Source organism: Rattus rattus, chromosome X, assembly GCF_011064425.1.
Source record: "Rattus rattus isolate New Zealand chromosome X, Rrattus_CSIRO_v1, whole genome shotgun sequence".
Taxonomy (NCBI): domain Eukaryota; kingdom Metazoa; phylum Chordata; class Mammalia; order Rodentia; family Muridae; genus Rattus; species Rattus rattus.
Window position 1 is genome coordinate 51,797,801 of NC_046172.1, and position 19,958 is coordinate 51,817,758.

The 19,958-nt window shown below is 39.2% G+C and overlaps 1 protein-coding gene across 1 annotated transcript in view; it reads left to right on the forward strand.

Annotated features, from left to right (window-relative positions):
- The first annotated feature begins 375 nt into the window (after positions 1 to 375).
- LOC116887897 (DNA polymerase alpha catalytic subunit) overlaps positions 376 to 19,958 on the forward strand; it is a 65,916-nt gene continuing 46,333 nt past the window's right edge. Inside the window, exons 1-7 of the mRNA XM_032889375.1 lie at positions 376 to 494; positions 5,687 to 5,811; positions 8,473 to 8,569; positions 11,797 to 11,877; positions 18,181 to 18,296; positions 18,747 to 18,809; positions 19,670 to 19,762. Of these exons, the coding sequence (XP_032745266.1) occupies positions 452 to 494; positions 5,687 to 5,811; positions 8,473 to 8,569; positions 11,797 to 11,877; positions 18,181 to 18,296; positions 18,747 to 18,809; positions 19,670 to 19,762 (618 nt within the window). The 5' untranslated portion in view covers positions 376 to 451. The remainder of the gene's footprint in view (positions 495 to 5,686; positions 5,812 to 8,472; positions 8,570 to 11,796; positions 11,878 to 18,180; positions 18,297 to 18,746; positions 18,810 to 19,669; positions 19,763 to 19,958) is intronic.

Genomic DNA, 19,958 nt, shown 5'->3' on the forward strand with positions numbered 1-19,958 from the left:
AGCGGGGGCAGGGGGCAGAGATTGAAGGCAGAGATTAAGAGACATTGTATCTCCCTTTTATACCCGCCCGCACTTCTTTTCCCAGAAAAGCATTTCTGGTGACCAGAGAACCTCTTTGCCATGCATCCTACGGATTTTTTAAAAATAGCTTGCATGCGCCTGCGCAGTGTCTTCAGGAGGTTTCTTTTCAGCGCCCGACCGCTTCCTTCTCCAGTTTTTCCCCGGGTCCTTGCAGAGGTTCCCGCTTTTCCCTCGGGGGTCATCACAGGGCGCCAAATGCAGTCCCGCGGGAAGGCCGGGGGCGGGGCACGGCGCAACGCTGCACGTCAGTGGCCTTCCGGGCGGAAGTCCGCAGCCTTCCAGGCCGCTGATTGGCTTTCGTACTGGCGCCTATCTCGGCCTCCGCGCCAGTTTCGGGCTGGTTGGCGCGGAATCGGTAGACTATCGGACCATGGCGCCTGTACACGGAGACGATTGCAAACTGGAAACAAGCGGTGAGGGAGGAGCCTGTGCTCAGAGCACCTGGTTGGGAATGTGGGGGTTGCGGCATGATTGAGGGGAGCGGAGGGTCTCTGTTTTTTATTAAGAAGGTGGCACACTCCTGGACCGCCCCCTAGGTCTGTTTGGCCCCTAACCTTAATCTTTCTGGGCGGAGACCCTTGGGGTGTGGGAAGGGGCTTCCTTATGGGATCACTTGCTGAAGGCATTTTTGTTTGGGAGGTTTCAAACCTTCTCTTGTGACAGGTTTCACAGTCGTTGGCTATTTTCATTTTCTTTGATGAGTCGCACACACGTGCGGGTTACAACTTCGTGGCAACCTGTCTTGGCAGGGTTTGCGCTATCCTGGCTGGAACTGTTTCTCTGCTCCCTTCTCAGGTGTCAGTTTGAGCGGTAGCGTGGAGCATGCCTGTGCCTCCGTTTCTAGGAAGTCCCAGGGAAATTGTTAGCATTGTCATTGATGGAAGTGCTGTCACCAGGTGCAGATGCATTTTGTCTTTATATGTTAAGAATTTTTCAGGTTCACGGGAAGTTCTTCAAGTGCTGCATAAAAATAGTGTTCAGGTCTAGTCATTTTGGGTCAAGTTTGTAAAAAAAAAAAAAAATCAGTTGAATAGCATTTCGGATGCCCTATATATCAGGCATTTTGTGAGTAGTAATCTTTTAGTAGAATTCAAAAATGCAGATGGCCTTGTCTGATTTCTGATTTTAAACGGTGTTCAACTAAAGTATGACTTAACTTCAGTTCTAACTTAAAATCAGATACTTTCTTACCCTACTGTCACATGTCCTGTCATTCAGTGTGCATTGCCATTAATGAGATCTTGCTTCCTAATCAGTTTCTTTTGCATTCAGCTAAATCACATGTTTCAATTTTACTTAGTGTGTCTCTCTCTCTCTCTCACGAATTATTTTGGAGAGTCGATTACAGATGGGATGTGGGATGTGAGTACATGAACAGTCTGCAGCCCCTATCAATTTGCTTCTAAGTCCTTTTTCACCTAAAAAGCATTGTACTCCATCTGTGAACATCAAGAAATCACTCGTTGGAGGATACTGTGCAATCTTGAGACCCTCTTAAGTCACAGTGTTGATTAAGTATTTTCTGGGGACTTGTGACTGGAATTTTTCCTTTAGAGAAGACCAAAAGATTGTTATGTGGAAGGAAGACTGCTGCAGGTTACTGTCTCTGCCTGCTTTGGGAGAGGATGGAGGTACTCCATGAGGTGATTTGAAAGCAATATTTGAACCTTTGTGTTTTCCCCTCATTGTCCCCCACCCCACGCCCTTTGTGCTAACTCACACAGCATTAGAGACATTGCTTAAAAAAAAAATTCCAGGCTTTTTTATGTTGGAAGGTGGGACACCTGGACAGTGGCAGCAATATGTAGCAAGGTGTGTAATTAGCTGCTATTGTGTATAGAAAGTCATTGGAGGCTTTAATGATAAAAAATCTGGTATATTGGTTTGTTCAGCAAATATTTATTATTCAGGTACTAGGCATAGGCATTCTGCCAGGCTCTGGCATTAGCATGAGTAGAATGGATGTGGCTTCTGTCTTCATGAAGTGGAGAAAGTAAACAGTCATATGTAGTGCCACATTGAATCTTCCCTGAGGAATTGCTTTAGTTTTTCTTTCTGAAGCTAGACCAAAGTGTTGGCTAGGTGTGATGTATATATATGTTTGTTTATCCTACAACTACACACACACACACACACACACACACACACACACACACAGACAGACAGACACACACATACACAGACAGACAGACAAACACACACACACACACACACACACGCACCCCCCATACATATACAATCACATGTGCACACCGAATTTCTCCTGTATTGCCAAATACACAATAAGATAGCCATTCTTATTTAATTCTTTATGGAGGAGATGTTTCTCCTTTTCATGAGTGCAAAAGGGTCTTAAAAGGTCTATAAGTAGCTCTTACAAATAGTGTATGAAAAGAGATTGGGTAATAATGACCAAAAAAGGCATACAGAGGCTCATTCAGGAACCACTACAACTACTGGAACCAATTCTAGTTGCTTTAAACAAAAGAAATTTATTAGGGTGCTTTTGCAGAGATCCTGTAGGATTGCAAAGCCACTCTGGGGGCCGTTTAGCCAGAAATAGTGATTTCTGTTGTGCCATAAAACTGAGCCAGAGGGGAGGTCATTGCCAACTATGGCAAAATACTCCGATATTACAGCTTATACCTTAAGATATATTGGACTCATATTTTCAGTTTGGAATAGTTGCTATGTTTTTTTCTTTTGCAAACTTCCTTAATACCTGGAGATTAGAACATTTGTCTCCAATTTAAAATCTGAGCCCCTGTAGAGACTATTTTGCATGCTCATAGCCTAGCTTCAAAGCATCTGGGAGGGAAGACTCAGTTGCAGGAACACCCACTATAGCAGGTCAAATGGGCTCTGTGACCCTTCAAAACATTACTGAGAAAATTCTCAGTTTCATATACTGGGCAGCTTAACAAGGTTAATCTGCCATTGAGGCACATACCTACGATCCTGCCACTTTGAAGGCTGGGGCTAGACGATTGTAGTTTAAGGACAGCCTCATTACCTGTCTCAGAAAAAAGTGAAATGAAATAAAACAAGATAGCTGTGACTGGCTGACTGGTGGTCTCATGTCACCTACTAAAAATGGCAGAATTGGGCATCTGTTCCATAATGTCTAGAATCTAGACTCAAGATTGTCTTACTTGCTGTGTTTTCTTTTTTTCTTTTTTATTAACTTGAGTATTGCTTATTTACATTTTGAGTGTTATTCCCTTTCCTGGTTTCCAGGCCAACATCCCCCTAACCCCTGCCCCTCCCCTTCTATATGGGTGTTCCCCTCCCCATCATCCCCCCCTTAGCGCCCTCCCCCCACCAATCACGTTCACTGGGGGTTCAGTCTTTTGCTGTGTTTTCTTACTAGGAAATGAGTTTCCACACTGGCTTTGTCTAAGTTTCCAGATACACTTTGCATTTTCATTTCTTTGTAATGTGGCTTAGGCCTCTTCATCTCTTTCTGTCACCTTTTATCCTGTTTTGTGATGTTGAAATTCTGCTCCACTTACTAGACCTATTAGAGACATCTCCTGTGAAACCTTTTTCAGTTTCCTGGACCAAAAAATAATGGTTTTCTCCATTTCCATTGCTTTTTTACTTCTTGTATGGCAGCATTTTTATATTCTTATCCTAGCCTTAGGTCCTCTTGTGTTACTTGACTGTGATAAACTTGGGGACAGAAAAGCTGTCTTATTTGTATTTGTGTCTCAAACTTTAGTGTTACAGTTGTTTGTGGAGTAAATTATTTTAAGATCTAGAGAATTTGTGGGGTGTCAAGGTCTTGAATACACTGAATTTATTTTTAAGGGCTATGCCCATTTTTGTGTAGGCCTACTGAAGATCTTTTAGGTCATTTGAATGACACTCAAGATTTTGTGACTGTCATCAAATATCTGCATTTTTTAATGTTCTCTTAATGCCTTTCTGAAAATGTATTTTAAAGTCAAATGTGAGTATTGAACAATGGACTGAGATGTTACAGAGAGAGAAAATAAGATCTCTAATTACATTTTACTTTTAAGATACGGTTTTCAGCAGTTTATTGCCAACATTGGGTACACATTCTTTAGATCTTATTTTCAGATTCATTCAGATACTTAGTCAAACAGCTTAATGTCACAAATGGTTCAGTGGTGTCTTTTAGGATGTTTTTCTTATCAATTTCTCCTTTTTATTACTCTTTTTAGTAAATTAAAATCAAATAAGATAAAACACTCAATTTCACAGACATACCTGGCAGTCATGCTGAGACTAAACTTATGACTGCCAGGAAGTCTTAATTTAGTGGATGAAGTGTGTGTGTGTGTGTGTGTGTGTGTGTGTGTGTGTGTGTGTTGGCCAGTTTCTGATGATCAAAAGCATAGATAGGTCAAAAACAGTGAACACCAAGGTTTTCTGGTATTTCAGTAATTTTGACAAAGGTCATTTCAACCACTGTGAATTTTTCCTACAGTCCTATACTGTCAATGGTCCTCTGAACTCTCTTTTGAAATTCCTTTAGCCAGTCTGTTTTCTAACATTCCAGGTGTTTCCTGTATATCATGTTAGGACATAAGCTACTTACCATTGTTTTAGCTCTCCTTGGCACTCATCTCCCATGTTAGATTGTGTATTTCTGTGAGATTAGACTATATCCTTTTGATGTGTCTCATCGTATCTTACACTTTGCAAAGAATACATGCTATTTAAATCCGTTTGTTTTGATTATTAGAATACCAAATAAATTATCCTTTTATGACTCACTGGATTGCTTGTGGCCTGTTTTTTTTCTGATGGAAATGTTAAGTCTGATTCCCAACTTTCATGTTTTTCTAAATGATTTTGAGATTTTGCTCCTTTTAGAGGAAGACTAGAACTGGTGTGCTGCTTAGTTTTAGCACAAAGTAGGATCATCTGGGAAGAAGGAACCTCAAGTTGAGAAAATGCCTCCCTGTCAGGTTGGCCTGTAGGCAAGTCTGTGGAGGTATTTTCTTGAGGCACAGTCACCTGTGGGGAGGTGCCACCATCGGTAGATCCTGGGAGATATAAGAAAAGTAGCTGATTTTTCGGAGGAAATAAGTAAGCACATTCATTCCATCATGTTTCTTTTTTATGTTCTTGACTCAAGATTTCTTCTTTGACTTAATATGAAATAAACCATTTCTTTCCCAAGTTGTTTGTGGCCAGTAGTATTTTTATTAATTGTTATTATCTTGTTTTTATTTTTATTTATTTATTTTTTTGAGACGGGGTCTTATTGTGTAGCTCTGGCTGTCTGGAAATCACTATGTAAACCAAAGCTGGCCTGGAACTCACAGTGATCGGCTTGCCTTTGGCTCCCTACACAGGGAATAAAGGAGTGCACCACTGGGCCTGGCCTTGTGGTCAGTGTTTTATCACAACTTCAGACAACTGAACCAGATAACTGACATCAGCTGTTTTAACTGGATATTAGAGAAAACTTCTGCAGAGTCACAGGATCTTCATATTTGGCCATGCTTTGCAAATTGCTTTGCATTCTGAAAATACTCATTTGGTTATTATTGTCTAGAAACAATCTTTTGGGTTTTGATGGAAGATGGCTGGTAATTTTATAATATCTGATAAACTTGCCTTTTTTCAGATGTGTCAGGTTCAGGGAGTTTTGTAGCTTCTCGAGCACGTCGAGAAAAAAAATCAAAGAAAGGACGCCAAGAAGCTTTAGAGCGACTGAAAAAGGCTAAAGCTGGTGAGAAGTACAAGTATGAAGTAAGTAATGCTTTAATCCCGTGTTTCATTTAATTCACATTCTGCAGTCAGTTCTGTGTCCCTTTCATCACCCCATTAGAAATATTAATATATATTAAGATTTTTTTGGAGTAGGGAGATCAAAGATAGAATCTAGGACGCCTTCCTGCTAGGCAAGCATTCTACCACTGAGCTTGTTCCTAGATCTTTTTTCACTTTGCGTTTTGGGATTGGAGCTCATCAAATGACTTGTGGTCGTCTTGAACTTGCAATCACAATGCCTCAATTTCCCAAGAAGGTAGAATTACAGGCCCCTCTCATGGGCCTGGCTCACATGCCTCTTACAACATGATAGCAAACAAATGTGGGCATGGGGTAGGTTTGCAGATTGTGGAGAATACTACAATAATACAGTTGTTGTAAGGATCTTTGCATACCGCTGTAACTGAAAGTAGTTGGTATATTTTTCCTTATTTAGTATACTGCATGTCCCTTTGCTTAAGGGAAATGAGTAGTGTTTTTACTTCCATGATATTAAGTAGTCTAGCTAAACACCTTCTTAGAATTGTTCTTAAGTTCATTTGCTAGGAGAGTGCTAATGGAAATTTGGGCCTTCTTTCTTCCTGTTGGTAAGATTGAATGGGATATTCTTGGCTGTTTTATTTAACAGCCTGTAGGTCAAAGTCAGAATGTACAGCACTGTCTAACCTTCCACACTCTGTATCTTAACTGTCAACGCTAGAAAGAGATAAACAAATCCTAGAAGATAATACCAGCTAATATACTTTCTGGGTTCACACTATTCTAAGTACTTTTACCAATATGCTTTTCATTTAATCTTCTCAGTGATCATATGAGATAAATAGTATGACTAACAGCACTTTGCAGGTGAAGTGCCTAGGCACCGGAAGGTTAATGAGAGCCTAGTGGCAGAGTCCTTATTTGAACCTAGGTGCTCTTGCCTGCGAATATTCATGTTCAACTCTGGCTTGTACTATATTATGGGAATTAGGCAAATAGGAAGGATTTTCAAGTTAAGTGAGGATCCAGGAACATAAAGATTTGCCAGAAAAATTACACTCAAGTAAGAGTAAAGCAGTTCTAAATTTTTTTTTCAAGACAGGATTTCTCTGTGTAGTCCTGCTGTCCTGGAATTCACTGTGTATGCTAGGCTGGCCTAGACTTCACTGAGATCCACCTGCCTCTGCCTCCCTAGTGCTGGGATTAAAAGCATGTGCCACCATGCAGAGTAGTGCATTTTTTATGTAGGCGTTTCTATAAAGGAGTTCTCTGGGGTATTTCAGATGTTTATGTTACGTAGCTGGGACCCTTTATGCGTGGTATTATTAATCATATTTCTAAAAGTTCATTCTGAGTAGTGGCAGCATGCTTTATTTTTAAACATAGTCTGCTGTACTGGGGGTATGGCTCATTGGTAGATTGCTTGCCTAACAAGTCAAAGCCCAGGGTTTTAGCCTCAGGAACACATATGCAGCAGATAGAGTAAGGACTTTCTTCGTCTTTTAAAAAATATTATGTGTATGTGTGTGTGCCTATGTGGTTTTTTTTTACACATATGCATGCAGATACTCCTGGAGGCCACAAGAGGGTGTTGGATTCCTTGGAGCTAGAATTATAGGTGGTTCTCCACCATCTGATGTGGGTGCTGGGAACTGACCTCTGATCTTAAGCACTGATCCATCTCTCTTACAGTTATTCTGTGTAGTGGAAATCCAGTTAGCTGTTTACTGCTAGGCTCTGGAGTCTTTGTGTTGACGTGTGTTTTTCCTAAGATCTTAGCTTTTCTGGTATAGTTGGTTGTTTCTCCTTTAAAAAGGCAGACTCCAAAGGAGGGGGCAATTTTAAATAAGGTATCTGTAAACTGCCATATCTGGCAGGTCAGTGGCCTGTCACCATGGGTAGCTATAACAGTAGTATGCATATGTTCCATTGATTACTTTTACTGCATGGAGGTGGTCTGATACTTTCATATTTGTGGGTCAAGTTGCTCAGGCTCTGGCGGTCAGGCAGCTGGTGGGATTTGAGAAGTCACTGCTTTCACTGAACTTGCTACTTAGGTCCCCATGCACTTTTAAGACCTGAAGTTCTGTGAGGATTAGTGGTAAGACAAATAGATGACTTTAAAACTGTTTCTTTTTTGCCTACAGAATATAGAATGAGTTTTGTTTTGCTCATTTTTGGAGGGGATGAGTAAAGTATTTCTTTTGAATTTTATTTAGTTAATTGAACCATTACTAAAATTAGTGTCTTGGCAGGGCATTCCTCAGTGGTGAATGGGTGTGGTATGCCTTACGTACTTGTTAACTATAGGAAAAACCAGTCTAGAAATTATGTGAACAATCCCCGAAGCAGCTAATGAAGAATTGGCTATAATTCAGTTTGTTTTTTATGGAATAGATGAGTAATTGATGGTGTGACAAGTGTATTATGCTAATGGAGTCATTTAATATCTTATGTTAACACCCACCTAAAAGGAATTCTCAGTTAATTGATGTCTATTTAAGGAAAACGCTGCAGTGGTGTTGAATGTCAGAACTCCTGATTTGGTTGCAGCTACTCCATCAGGCTGCCATTCCAGTTTCAATTTGATCGGTTTTTTCATCAGAATTGTTTAACACTTTCACTCCATTTGAAGCTTTTCCGTAAACTTTGCAATGGCAGGTTGAGGACCTCACAAGTGTTTATGAAGAAGTTGATGAAGAGCAGTATTCAAAACTGGTTCAGGCACGTCAGGATGATGACTGGATCGTGGATGATGGTATGTGGGAGGAAATTGCCTGCTAGGCACTGTGTTACTTCTTGATTGTCATGTAGGGCAGTTGCTATACCTGAGAAGATGTGAGGCATTTTCATTAGCTTCCTTTCTCTTTGCTGTGATAAAATACTTGATGAAAACAACTTAGAGAAAGAAAGGTTTATTTAGATCACAGTTGGAGGTTATATATAGTCCATTATTCTTAGGTAGGCATGGTGGCAGAAGTGACATTGTATCTGCAGTCAGGAAATAGAAAGGAATGCTTTGTGCTCAGTTTGCTTCCTTCTACTCATTCAGTCCAAGGTCCCTGTCCATGGAATGGTGCTGCCCACACTTCAGATTGGTCTGCCTGCTTTAGTTAACCTTAAGAGATAACCTCTCATAGGCAAGCCCAGAGGCTTATCTACATAGATGCTTCTGGATGCTGTCAGTTTGGTTGGCAGTCAGTATACACTGTCATAGCATTGCTAGGGTAATATTTATGTTCAGATTTCCTTAGTTTTTGAAGATGAAACATAAAAATAGGAAGTTGATTTGAGAATCCTTTAGAACAGCAGTCCTCAACCTGTGGGGTACGACCCCTTTGGGGTTTCATCAGATATGCTGCATATCAGATATTTATATTACAGTTCATAACAGTAGCAAAATTATAGTTATGAAGTAGTAGTGAAAGTAATTTTGTGGTTCAGGGGTCACCACAACATGAGGAATTGTATTAAAGTGTTGTAGCATTAGGAAGGTTGAGGACCACTGCTTAAGAAAATACAGGTACATACCCAAGAATAAATCCCTTAGGACATGACCATGTAGGAATTGAAAGGGAATGCTTGGGTACTAAGTTTAATCAATAGTGCCCCTCAAAAAGAGGAATAGTGAGGAACTGTCCCATAGCCAGTGGAATTAAGGGATACATTTTAGGTTCTATCTTTTCCACTTTGCAACTAGCCTTGGGTAAGTTAGTTAATATCACTAAGCCACAAGTTTTCTGCCTCTGATATGGAGATAGAGACTATCTTCCAGAGTTGCTCTGAAGAGCTGCTTTGACACCAGAACGTAAACTGAGGCAGGCAGCCATTGAGGGATCAATGTTGAGAGCAGCTGACAAGGGTGGATCCAGATACCTACAGGGACTGATGGATGCCAAAGGCAGGTAGTGATTAGAGAAGTTAACTACTTGGGGCCAGGGAGAAAGGAAGAAAGAAATAAACACACACACACACACACACACACACACACACACACACACACACACACACACACACACTAATTGATGGGTGGGAGAAACAGTGTTCCAGCCACCATACTTTATTCTTTCTTCTGTAGCTTATATATCCCAGCCAAAACTTTCAAGCAGTATAAAATTACAGTGTGATTATTTTTAGTTTTCTTCTAGAGAATGTGAAAAAATAGTGTGTTCTAACACCTTTACAAGAAATAACATTACATAGTACAGGTACCTTTACAAGAGATAATATTACATAGTACAGGTAAAGAAAACAAATTATTCACTAAAACCCATGTACATTCATAACCAAACAACTTGTTATAGATTAACAGTGTGTGAGCAAGCAAGGTATTTTTCTCAGTCAGTTTCTCTTCCTGGCAGGCAACAGTTTGTGGTTACAAAGAAAGCAGTAATTACTTTATTATTTATCTTTAAAATAATTTTGTAAGAATCTTAAAAGAATAACAAATCTAAACTTTTAGATAAAAATCAGTCATGCCTACCTTAAATCCTTAGAGTGTATATCTACTCATCAGCAAAACTTAATAAATTCTTCAGGAAGCTGAGGGTAAAAATGGGTGTAAGAAATCAACCATCCCCAGTCCAGCCTCAGTGAGAGTCACATCAGCCAGTGTTGCCATTGTTCTTGTTCCCTGACCAAAGGGTCCCTAAGCAACTGATAAGAGTGTGCCTTTCTCAACTTCATATTGTTCCCTAAGATTTCTATATCAGAGCCAATAATAAAATGTCTCAACCTAGCTTTATTAATAGTTTTATTTTTCCAAATGCTTTCTAAGGTTGGTGGACACTGCTGACAATCTATATCTCTAACTTCTTTCCTAGGGTGGTGATTGAATCATTAATTTGCTCCAGCAGCAATGCCTGGAAGAGACCAAACATTAGTATTGTGAGTGACAGAGATACTGCCCAGTGAGGGACTGGAAGCCCCCTGAAAATTTTCATACAATTCTTAGATTAAGAGGGATGTGAGGGCAGCAAAGAACTCCACAATGCTCTCAGGACACAGTCCTGGGGCCGTGCCACACCAAGGCTCACCCATGTGGCACTTTTAACCCATGAACCATATCCATGAGCATTTTAGAGCTGTTTGTTTCCTCCTGCATGGCCCTTGACAAAGATTAGAGCATGTTGTAAATGTGAGATGTAATTTGAGCCACAGAAATTACTCTTGTATAAAGTTTACTGGTGAGGAAGGTGATGAAGACTATGTTGATGACGATTACTTATATAATTGGGGCCAACTGTGTGGCTAGATTTCCCTTGGAAATTAGAGTGCCTTTCAGGGCTTTGTTGTTGTTGTTGTTGTTAAAGCAAACAACTATAAAGCAGCCTTCTGTGGCGAAGTTGTTTTTTTTTTTAATTTTTTGATTCTTTTCAAGTTTCACATCATGAGTCTCGTTCATCTCTCTGTCCCCTCATATCCACCCTTTGCCCTTGCAATTTCCCCCCTAAAAACACACCATCGGCAGCAATAACAACAACAAAAACAAAGCACAGAAAACATCTCATGGAGGGAACTGTAGTGTGTCACAGTGTGCCCCACAGTATATGCCTCTGTCCACACATCTTCACTTGCAATGGTTCATTGTAAAGTGTGGATCTGGTTCAAGATCTCTGGGTTCTGTGACACTACCAATATTGGGTCCTCATCAGTTAACCTCCTGGTTAACCTATTGTCCTATGTGGTGGAGATCCTGCAGCTTTGGATTAGCAGGACTGGCCATAGGCATGCCGAGAGGTTTATCTTCTAGGTACTTCTGGATCCTGTCAGTTTGGATGGCAGTCAGTATATACTGCTTTATTGTTCACCTTTTCTTTTTGTTTCTTTGAGGCAGTTTTTCATTCTGTAGCCCAGGCTGACCTCCACCTCATTTTGTCACTCTAGCTGGACTCAAATTTGTAATCCTCCTGCCTTAGCTCTTTGAGTGTTAAGTGTTGGCTCCTTTTAGGAACCTGACTCCAATATTACCTTTTCTTCTTTCAGACGGTATAGGCTATGTGGAAGACGGTAGAGAGATTTTTGATGACGACCTTGAAGATGATGCACTTGACACCTGTGGGAAAGGTACCTCCATTTGATTTTGAAAAATGTCATTTTGAGATTGAAAGACTTGTTTAAAATTTGAAATGACTCGGTATTCTGATAACAATCTGTCTTCGAGAATATGTTCTAATAGAGAAAAAGTTGGTTAGAACATTACCTGTAAGAAGCACAAATTTTAGCAGAAAATAAAAAGTTGTATGTCTCCATTATCTGAAGACTTAGATCTTTTACTTACATTAAAATATTTCAGTTCTTTATTTATTTTAGAATTGCAGATTTTGAGGGATGCAACAATAAGTAATGTCTTTTAATTAGTGCTTTAATAATTGTATAGTAGAAAAACAAAGTTTAGTTTGTTCAGTGTATGTCCAGGTAGCAATGAATGCATCCTAATACTAAAATGTCAACTTCCTTAAAACACGATGCATTTGTTGTTGTTAACTTGAGAGTGTGGTTATCAATAGTAAATTTTTGGCATCATGTAGGTTTCTGTCCCAAGAGGCTGAATGAGCCTTCTGGGGAACCAATTTGCTTTAATTGAAATTTTACATGATATAACCCTCACTTTGGTTTAACATTGTGTTTCTTTCCCATTTCCTAACCACATATACAGAGACTCAATGTGGTTAGGGTTTGAACCTCAACAGTGGCTTCCTGAGAGTAAGGATGCTTGTCTGATTAACCACAGTACCATTTTCATTGTATTATCTAATGTGTTGTCTATAGGGAAAAGTTCCACTTAGCTCCGGAACATCTCTTATAATGAAAAGTATTTAGATATTTCTTTATTTCGTGTGTTGGGGGAGAGGAAAGGAGAGGGGGAGCACTGGCATGTCTGGTGTGCTACAGTGTATGTGTAGGGGGGAGTTTCGGGAGTTGGTTCTCTTTCCACTTTGCTCTAAGGCGGGGTCTTTCTTGTTCTGATGATCTGCTGTGAAAGTCTATGCAGGCTGGGCTTCAGCATAGTTGCTTTTCCTATCTTAGCCTCCCATCTGCTTGTAGGACTGATAGAATTACAGATGCATGCCACCCCAAAACACAGGTTTTTTTTTTAAACCTGGATTCCAGGAACCAAGCTCAGAGTGTCAGGCTTGCTCAGCAAGTGCTGTCACCTGCTGAGCCATCTCCCTGGCTCCCATAACTTGTTTAAGATACAGAATCTGCTTTAGTTTTATGTCCTTTCACTCTTTGGTCTTATTTTGTGTTGAATAGCTATACCTCCCTTCCCATTTTTTTGTCTTTCATGGACTGGTTGCTTAATTGAATGTCCCCAAATCTTGGATTTTCCTAATTGTTTCTTTGTGCCTATTAGGTTCAGGTTATTTGGCAATAGTAAGGAATTATTTCAGAATAACTATGGAATGGAGACCTTCCCATGTCATTTATTCCATTATTATTGATAAGAAATTTGATTTCTTGGTTAAGATGATAATGTCAGATTACATGCAGAACTTTATTTTTCCCTTTGTAAGATATAGGGTTATTTTAAGCCATGTATATTGTATATATCCTGTTTCCTCACAAAAGTTCTCCCAGTGCTTTGGTCCTGTTTTATTTTTCAATTATTCTTTTAATTGCTTTTAAGATAAGGTCTTGCCGTTTGCTCAGGTGCTCTTGAACTCATGAACTCAAGCGATCCTTCTGCTTTGTTTAGCCTCGTGTTCATTAAGCATATCACTGTACCCAGCTTCTCTATTTCTCATATTATCACTTTTAAGCTGTGTATTTCTAAGAACCTCACTATTGCAGTTCAGTGGCCATTAGCATTCCATTAGTTTCCTTTTATGTATGAGGGCTGCTGAGCACATGTGTGTGGTTGAGTGTGTGAATGGCTAGAGAATGACATTGGGGATTTCCCTTTTCCCTTTACACCAAATTCTTTTAGACACCGTCTGAAGTCTGCTGGTTTTGGCTATGCTGGTCATCCAGTAGACTCCATGAATCCACTCATCTGTTCATCAGAACTTGGGTTACAGGCATGCAAGGCTACACCTGGTAATTACTAGGGTGCTGGAGATTTAAACTCAGGTCATCTTGCTTTCATAGCAGGCGGTCTTACTCACTAGGCCATTTCTCCAGCCTCTCACTTTTCCTTTTGTGGTTGAGATTTGTTCAGGGAGTTCCTTTAAGCATCCTTTTCACAGGATCCTACCAGTCTTTGAGCATTCCCTAGCTTTTAGGGCCAAAATGGTGTTTCAGGTTTATCTTGTACTCTTCTGTCATAAACCTGGATTAGCTGTTTCTCCCTAGAATCTTAATGCCTTTTAAGTGGGGAATTGCATTCAGATCTGGGGAATGGATATGCTCATTGGTGCTGAGGTGAGTTAGGGCAGTATTGTTAATTGTATCATCTTGACCTGATCTTATCACCTGTCTAGATCTTAGTTTTGCCAGCTCTGTAGTAGAAAGTTGGAATGGAAGGGAAAGCATCTCAGAGAAAAGACCTTTGTCCCAGTTGCTTCAGTGTTGCAGCAGCCACACTCACACACACACACACACACACACACACACACACACACACACACACACACACACACACACACACACACACGGTAGCCAGTACAAAGAAAGTATGCAATATTTCTTGAATGAATGAGCCACCATCACCGTGCTTCCATGATTGTATTTTTCTCTCTTCTTGATTAGATATCAATGAAGAGAAGATTTGACATTCTAAAAACAGCTAGTCTTAGAAATTTTTACTTCATGTTTTGCCCCCAACATGCCTACAGCTCACCACTGTCTTTTGCCAGAAGCCTGGTAAGATAACAAGAGCTTATAAAGGGAAATTGAATCCAACAATTTACTTTACAACTTACAAAAAAGTTACAGAATTTTGGCTAGAAGTAAAAAGTCAACTCCATTTGAAAGTACCTCATCATGTATTGGCTTTCGTACCATAGAGGTAGAAAAATATATCAACTACTTCCAGTGAAAAGAAGCCAGTGAGAAATCACAGTAAAACAAAGCCAGCACCTAACTGTGGAAGAATTCTGCATCAATATTTAATTATACTCCTTTTCTTCCCCCATTTCTGTATAAATCTTAATAACCTTTAGTGGTGAGATTAAAGGCTTCTCATGAAGCTTTTTTTAATTAACACCTCTGTTGACCTCTCTGTTTTGTTTTTTTAAGACGTTTTCTTTGTGTAGTCTTGGCTGTCCTAGAACCGTCTTTGTAGACTGGCTGTCTTTGAACTCATAGAGACCTGCTTGTCTGCCTCCAGAGTGCTGGGATTAAAGGTGCGCTCCACCACCACTACCACCACCACCAGTTGTCTATACTCAGTTTTAAAGCCTGAGTTAAAGATCCTCATATAACTTTCTTGTCTTCAAGTTTTCACAAGTGTCCTACAGTTTTCACAGTCCAGCCACATGGAAATATATTTAAAATGTATTTATGGTTCATGACTTTTAGTAAATTTGCAATGTATGCAACTGTTTCCACTTTGCAATTTCAGAATAGCTTTATGTTAGGTGTAAGCTCAATACTCATTAAGCAGTCACTCATCAGTATTCCTACAGTGCTTGGCAGCCATTGATTTACTTTATGTCATTGGATTTGCTTATTCTATTAGGACATTCATATAAAGGGATCATATAATTGACCATTTGGGTCTGCTTCTTTTACTTAGCATAAGGTTGTTAATTTCATTCATGTTAGAGCATAGGCTAGTACTTTGTTTTCATGAATGAATAATACACTGTTAATGTAGTAATATATACCATATTTTGTTTATCTCAATTAGTTGGGTATCTGTGTTGTTTCTATATTTTGTTTATTGTCCTTACTGAAACTCTTAACATTGTTGTTAATGTTTTTACTTCAACATTTTTATTTGGGGGATTATTTATCCAGAATTTTATGTGCTTTGATTTTTTTTATATAAATGATGTCTATAGTTTTTTTTTGTTTAGCAAAGTACTCTGAAAATCAGTCTAGTGTGATACACAGAGTATATAGAAATCTTTCCTTTGTGTTTATGTGAATATAGCTGTAAAGAATCATGTAGGTGCTTCAGAGAATAAGTTTTCACTCATAATGAACTTTTTAGAAGAACATTTATTTTCAATAATTTATGATGAATAGTACAACATCCAATAACTCTGTACCTTCTTCAGGGAAAATTCTTAGATGTGAGGTTGCTGGCTTGGAGAGTAAGTGTACATGAAAACTTTTGTTTTTTAAATTATCTTTAAAAAGATTTATTTATTTCAAGTTTATGAGTATTTGTCTGCATGTATGTGTACCATGTGCATGCCTGATGACCATGGAAATCAGAAGCAGGCATTAGGTTCTCTGGAACTAGAGTTATGAATAGTTTTGAGCTACCATGTATGTGCTTGGAAATGAATTGGTTTTCTGAAAGAATAACAAGTGTTTTTAACCTCTAAGCCATCTCTCCAGCCCCTATCTTTGTTTTCATTTTTTATGTTTGTGTTTTGTCTTCATGTATGTTTGTACCAAGTATGTGTCTGGTGCCCACAGAGGCCAAAATAGGCCATAGGATTCCCTGGAACTAGAGTTATAGAAGGCTGTGAGCCATCACGTAAATGCTGAAAATTGAACTCAGGTCCTTTGGAAGAACAACCAGTGCCTTTAATCCATATCTTAACCTCTGTTTTCTTTTTTTAATACTTAGGCACTCATTAGGTAGTGCAGGCTATTTTTGAGCTCCAGATCTTCTTCTCTCAGGTCCTTGAGTCCTCCAGTCCCAGCTTCTTGATTATTAGGGGATTATATCCCTGAGCCACTAACAGTGTACAAATGTCTGCTTTCCAAAGTCTTGCTAACACTGTATTGTCAAGCTTTTTTGAGACTTTGGTACTCTTATCTATTAGAAGTAATATCTCTGTAATTTTCATTTACAGTTTTACATATGAAGTTGAGGATTTTAAGTAAAATTTAACTCGTTTTTATTGATCACTTTCTCTTGAATTTTGGCCCCAAGTTCATTTATCCTTTTATCCATGATACATATTGAAGAAACCTTTTCTGTTTTTTAAAATGTTACTTCTCATGTAGTTGAATTTATTAGTCTTTTTTTTTCTACAAGTGGATTTTTGAGTTACAGTGTTTACAATATGTAGGTTACAAAGAATGAAGGTCTTCTTTGGGTCCCAGCCCCAGAGAAGAGGGGGAAAGACTGTAGAAGTCATCGGGGACGGAGTACCAGGAAAACACGGCCCACTGAATCACCTAAGCAGGACTCACATGGGCTCACAGAGCCTAAACTGGGGAGCACAGAGCCTCCATGGCTCTCCCCAGGTTGTGTACATGTGTTACGGCTCTTAGCTTACTGTTCTTGTGCGCTCCTCACAGTAGAAGCTGGTGGATCTCTGACTGCTCTTGGGACTCTTTTCCTTCTGTTGGGTGGCCTTGGTCAGCCTGTCTAGGAGGGCCTTTGCCTTGTCTTATGCATCTTGTTTTGTCTTGTTTGGCTGTCATTTTTGAAGAGAAAAGGAGCAGGAATGGATCTGGGGAAAGGGGGAAGGAAGTAGGAGTAGTTGGGAAAAGTAGAGGGAGGAAACTATGTTTGGGATTTATTATGCGATGGAGGAATCTATTTTCAATAAAAACAAAAACAAAACCAACCAAGCAAACAAAATCAAACCCAAACTACCACCACAGCAAAACCTTTGAAAACTACTGTACCCCAGGTGAGGCGCTATTGGCGGTTGATGAGTGCGGTTGGAGGGAGACTCACTTTCCTTGGAGGAATGGCTCCTGGTAGGTTGTCTATGCTCCAGTGGGTAATCTCATACTGAGTCCTTAGTGCACATATAGGCAGCATTATATTTACATTATCTCGGAATGAATCAGAAAGTGATATTAAAATGGACAGTATTAGGAGAGTTCATAGGTGATTTAATCATTCCCACGAGGGAAGACAGAAGACAGAAGCTCTCTTGGAATGAGCAAGTATGCTTCTGCCACAAAGTTTTGGTACAGCATAGAGCATGTGTCCACTTGTTAATGGTTACAGACTAATGTTGTAGTCTTATTTTTGTAGGAAGCAAGAAAACAACTATCTTCTCACTTTTCAAAAGCTTTGCATTCCCATTAACAACTAGTCACACCTAACTCTCCATGATACTTAATTCATTATAGTTCATTGCTTTTTATAACTTAGCCCTGAGATTTTTTCAGTTTATACCATTTAAAAGATTCTTTGCCGTGTACCTTGTGCAGAATATCCCAATTTCGTATTGTGAATTCATAATTTATTTTCTTCTTAATTTTCATTTATACTCAATGAATGACTGTGAATAGGCTTTAATTTTGCATCCAGTACATGTTCCTAAATACTTTCGTTTTCAACAGGAAGTGATGGCAAAGCACACAGAAAGGACAGGAAGGATTTAAAGAAACCTTCAGTGACAAAACCAAACAATATCAAGGCAATGTTCATTGCTAGTGCTGGGAAGAAAACCACAGATGTGAGTTTCATGTTTCCATATATAAAGTGCTTTTTCACCCTGTGAAATAAATTATTTTTTTGTGGTATAAATGATATGTGTTGAATACATGTTTGACTAACATTCTATGAATTGCACTTAGTTAGATGAATTTAGGTTTTATATGGATACCTCAGTGGTTTGAACTTAGGAGACAGAAGAAAATTGAATAGAAAAGCTGAAATGACAGTGTGTTTAATTTTTGTGACAAGTAAGGAAATCACAGAGTAAAGATGAAAATAGAGGCTGAGAGTATGAATTTAAAAATTGAATATGCACAAGTGATTTTTAAAGTCTGAATAGTAGATGAGAGTGAACACTGAAGGACTGATAGGGTTAAGTCCTTCCTTTCAGAGATAGCTGCATGATCTGCATGAAAATTCAATCTAGAATGTGCTCATTTGAGCTTTTTTTTTTTTAAATAATATACAGAAAACAGTTGACTTGTCCAAGGATGATCTGCTAGGTGACATTCTACAGGATCTGAACACTGAGGTAAGTGAACTTCCTGGAGTAGTAAAATCCACAGGGAGCATAGGCTAAAGAAACAGTTCACAAATTGTACTGGAAAAGTACTAGAAAGAAAAGTACCGGGATGTTACCACACATGCACACACACACACACACCCCTAACCCACACAGAGAAAACAAAAGCCTTTACATTAGTTTCTTCTCCCTGAGGTTTCTTCTCACCATTTTAGGTGAGGCGTTTCCAGCTGTTACTGCTCTAAGATGAGGTAGATGGGCCGTGTGGGTGTGTATTGGAAGTAGTAAGCATACGCCCACGAGTCAGTTCTCTGAATATTCCGTGCTTGTATTCAGTTGCTATGTATGTTCTGTAAATGGATTGAAGCCTGTCAGTTTGCACACTGGGCATGCGAGCCTTGTTCTGAATTCTGAGTGGGAGTGAAGGAAGAGTGAGTGAGCTGCCTTTGCTAGAACTCACACAGGCTCAGTTACACGGGATTTGACATTTGGCCATATATCATAAAGACTAAGCTTTTATTTAGAGGTATACTGCTTTTTAAGTGACCGTGGATTAATTGACTAATACTGACACTATGTAGTTCTATTTTGTTGGGGGTTAAATGTAATACCTGGGAGGGTAAGTGAAGAAAGTATGTTAAATTCTTGAAAGAAAAAATTAGGAATGGATTAAATATCTATTCTGGTTTTCTAGTGATTTCTGTAGTATTGTTGCTATAGTAACTGCAGTGCATGAGCATGGATCCTGTTTCAGGGGGCAGGGGAGGAAAAATGCTTTACTTATTGGGCATGAGAGAAGAAATGCACTTTTTTTCTATTATGTGGTAAACCAGGCATGACAGTGAATATGTTTTCCCCTTCCCTTTTAGACATCTCAAATAGCTCCACCGCCTGTATTGATACCAAAGAAAAAAAGATCTACTGGAGCTTTGCCCAATCCTTTTTCAGTGGACACCCCTAAGGTAAAGTCAGTAAATTCCCTCCTTCTGACTTGTTGTTCTGCTTTAAGTTGTTTGCCTATGTGAAGGAGATGCTTTTAATTTGTTTTTTGTTTCTTTTAAATTAGAACTGCCATTCAATATATAGCTTCATGTATTTCAAAAATAGCATGTGCCTGCTTTTTTCATAGTAAATTTTGTAGTAACTAGTACATGTTTA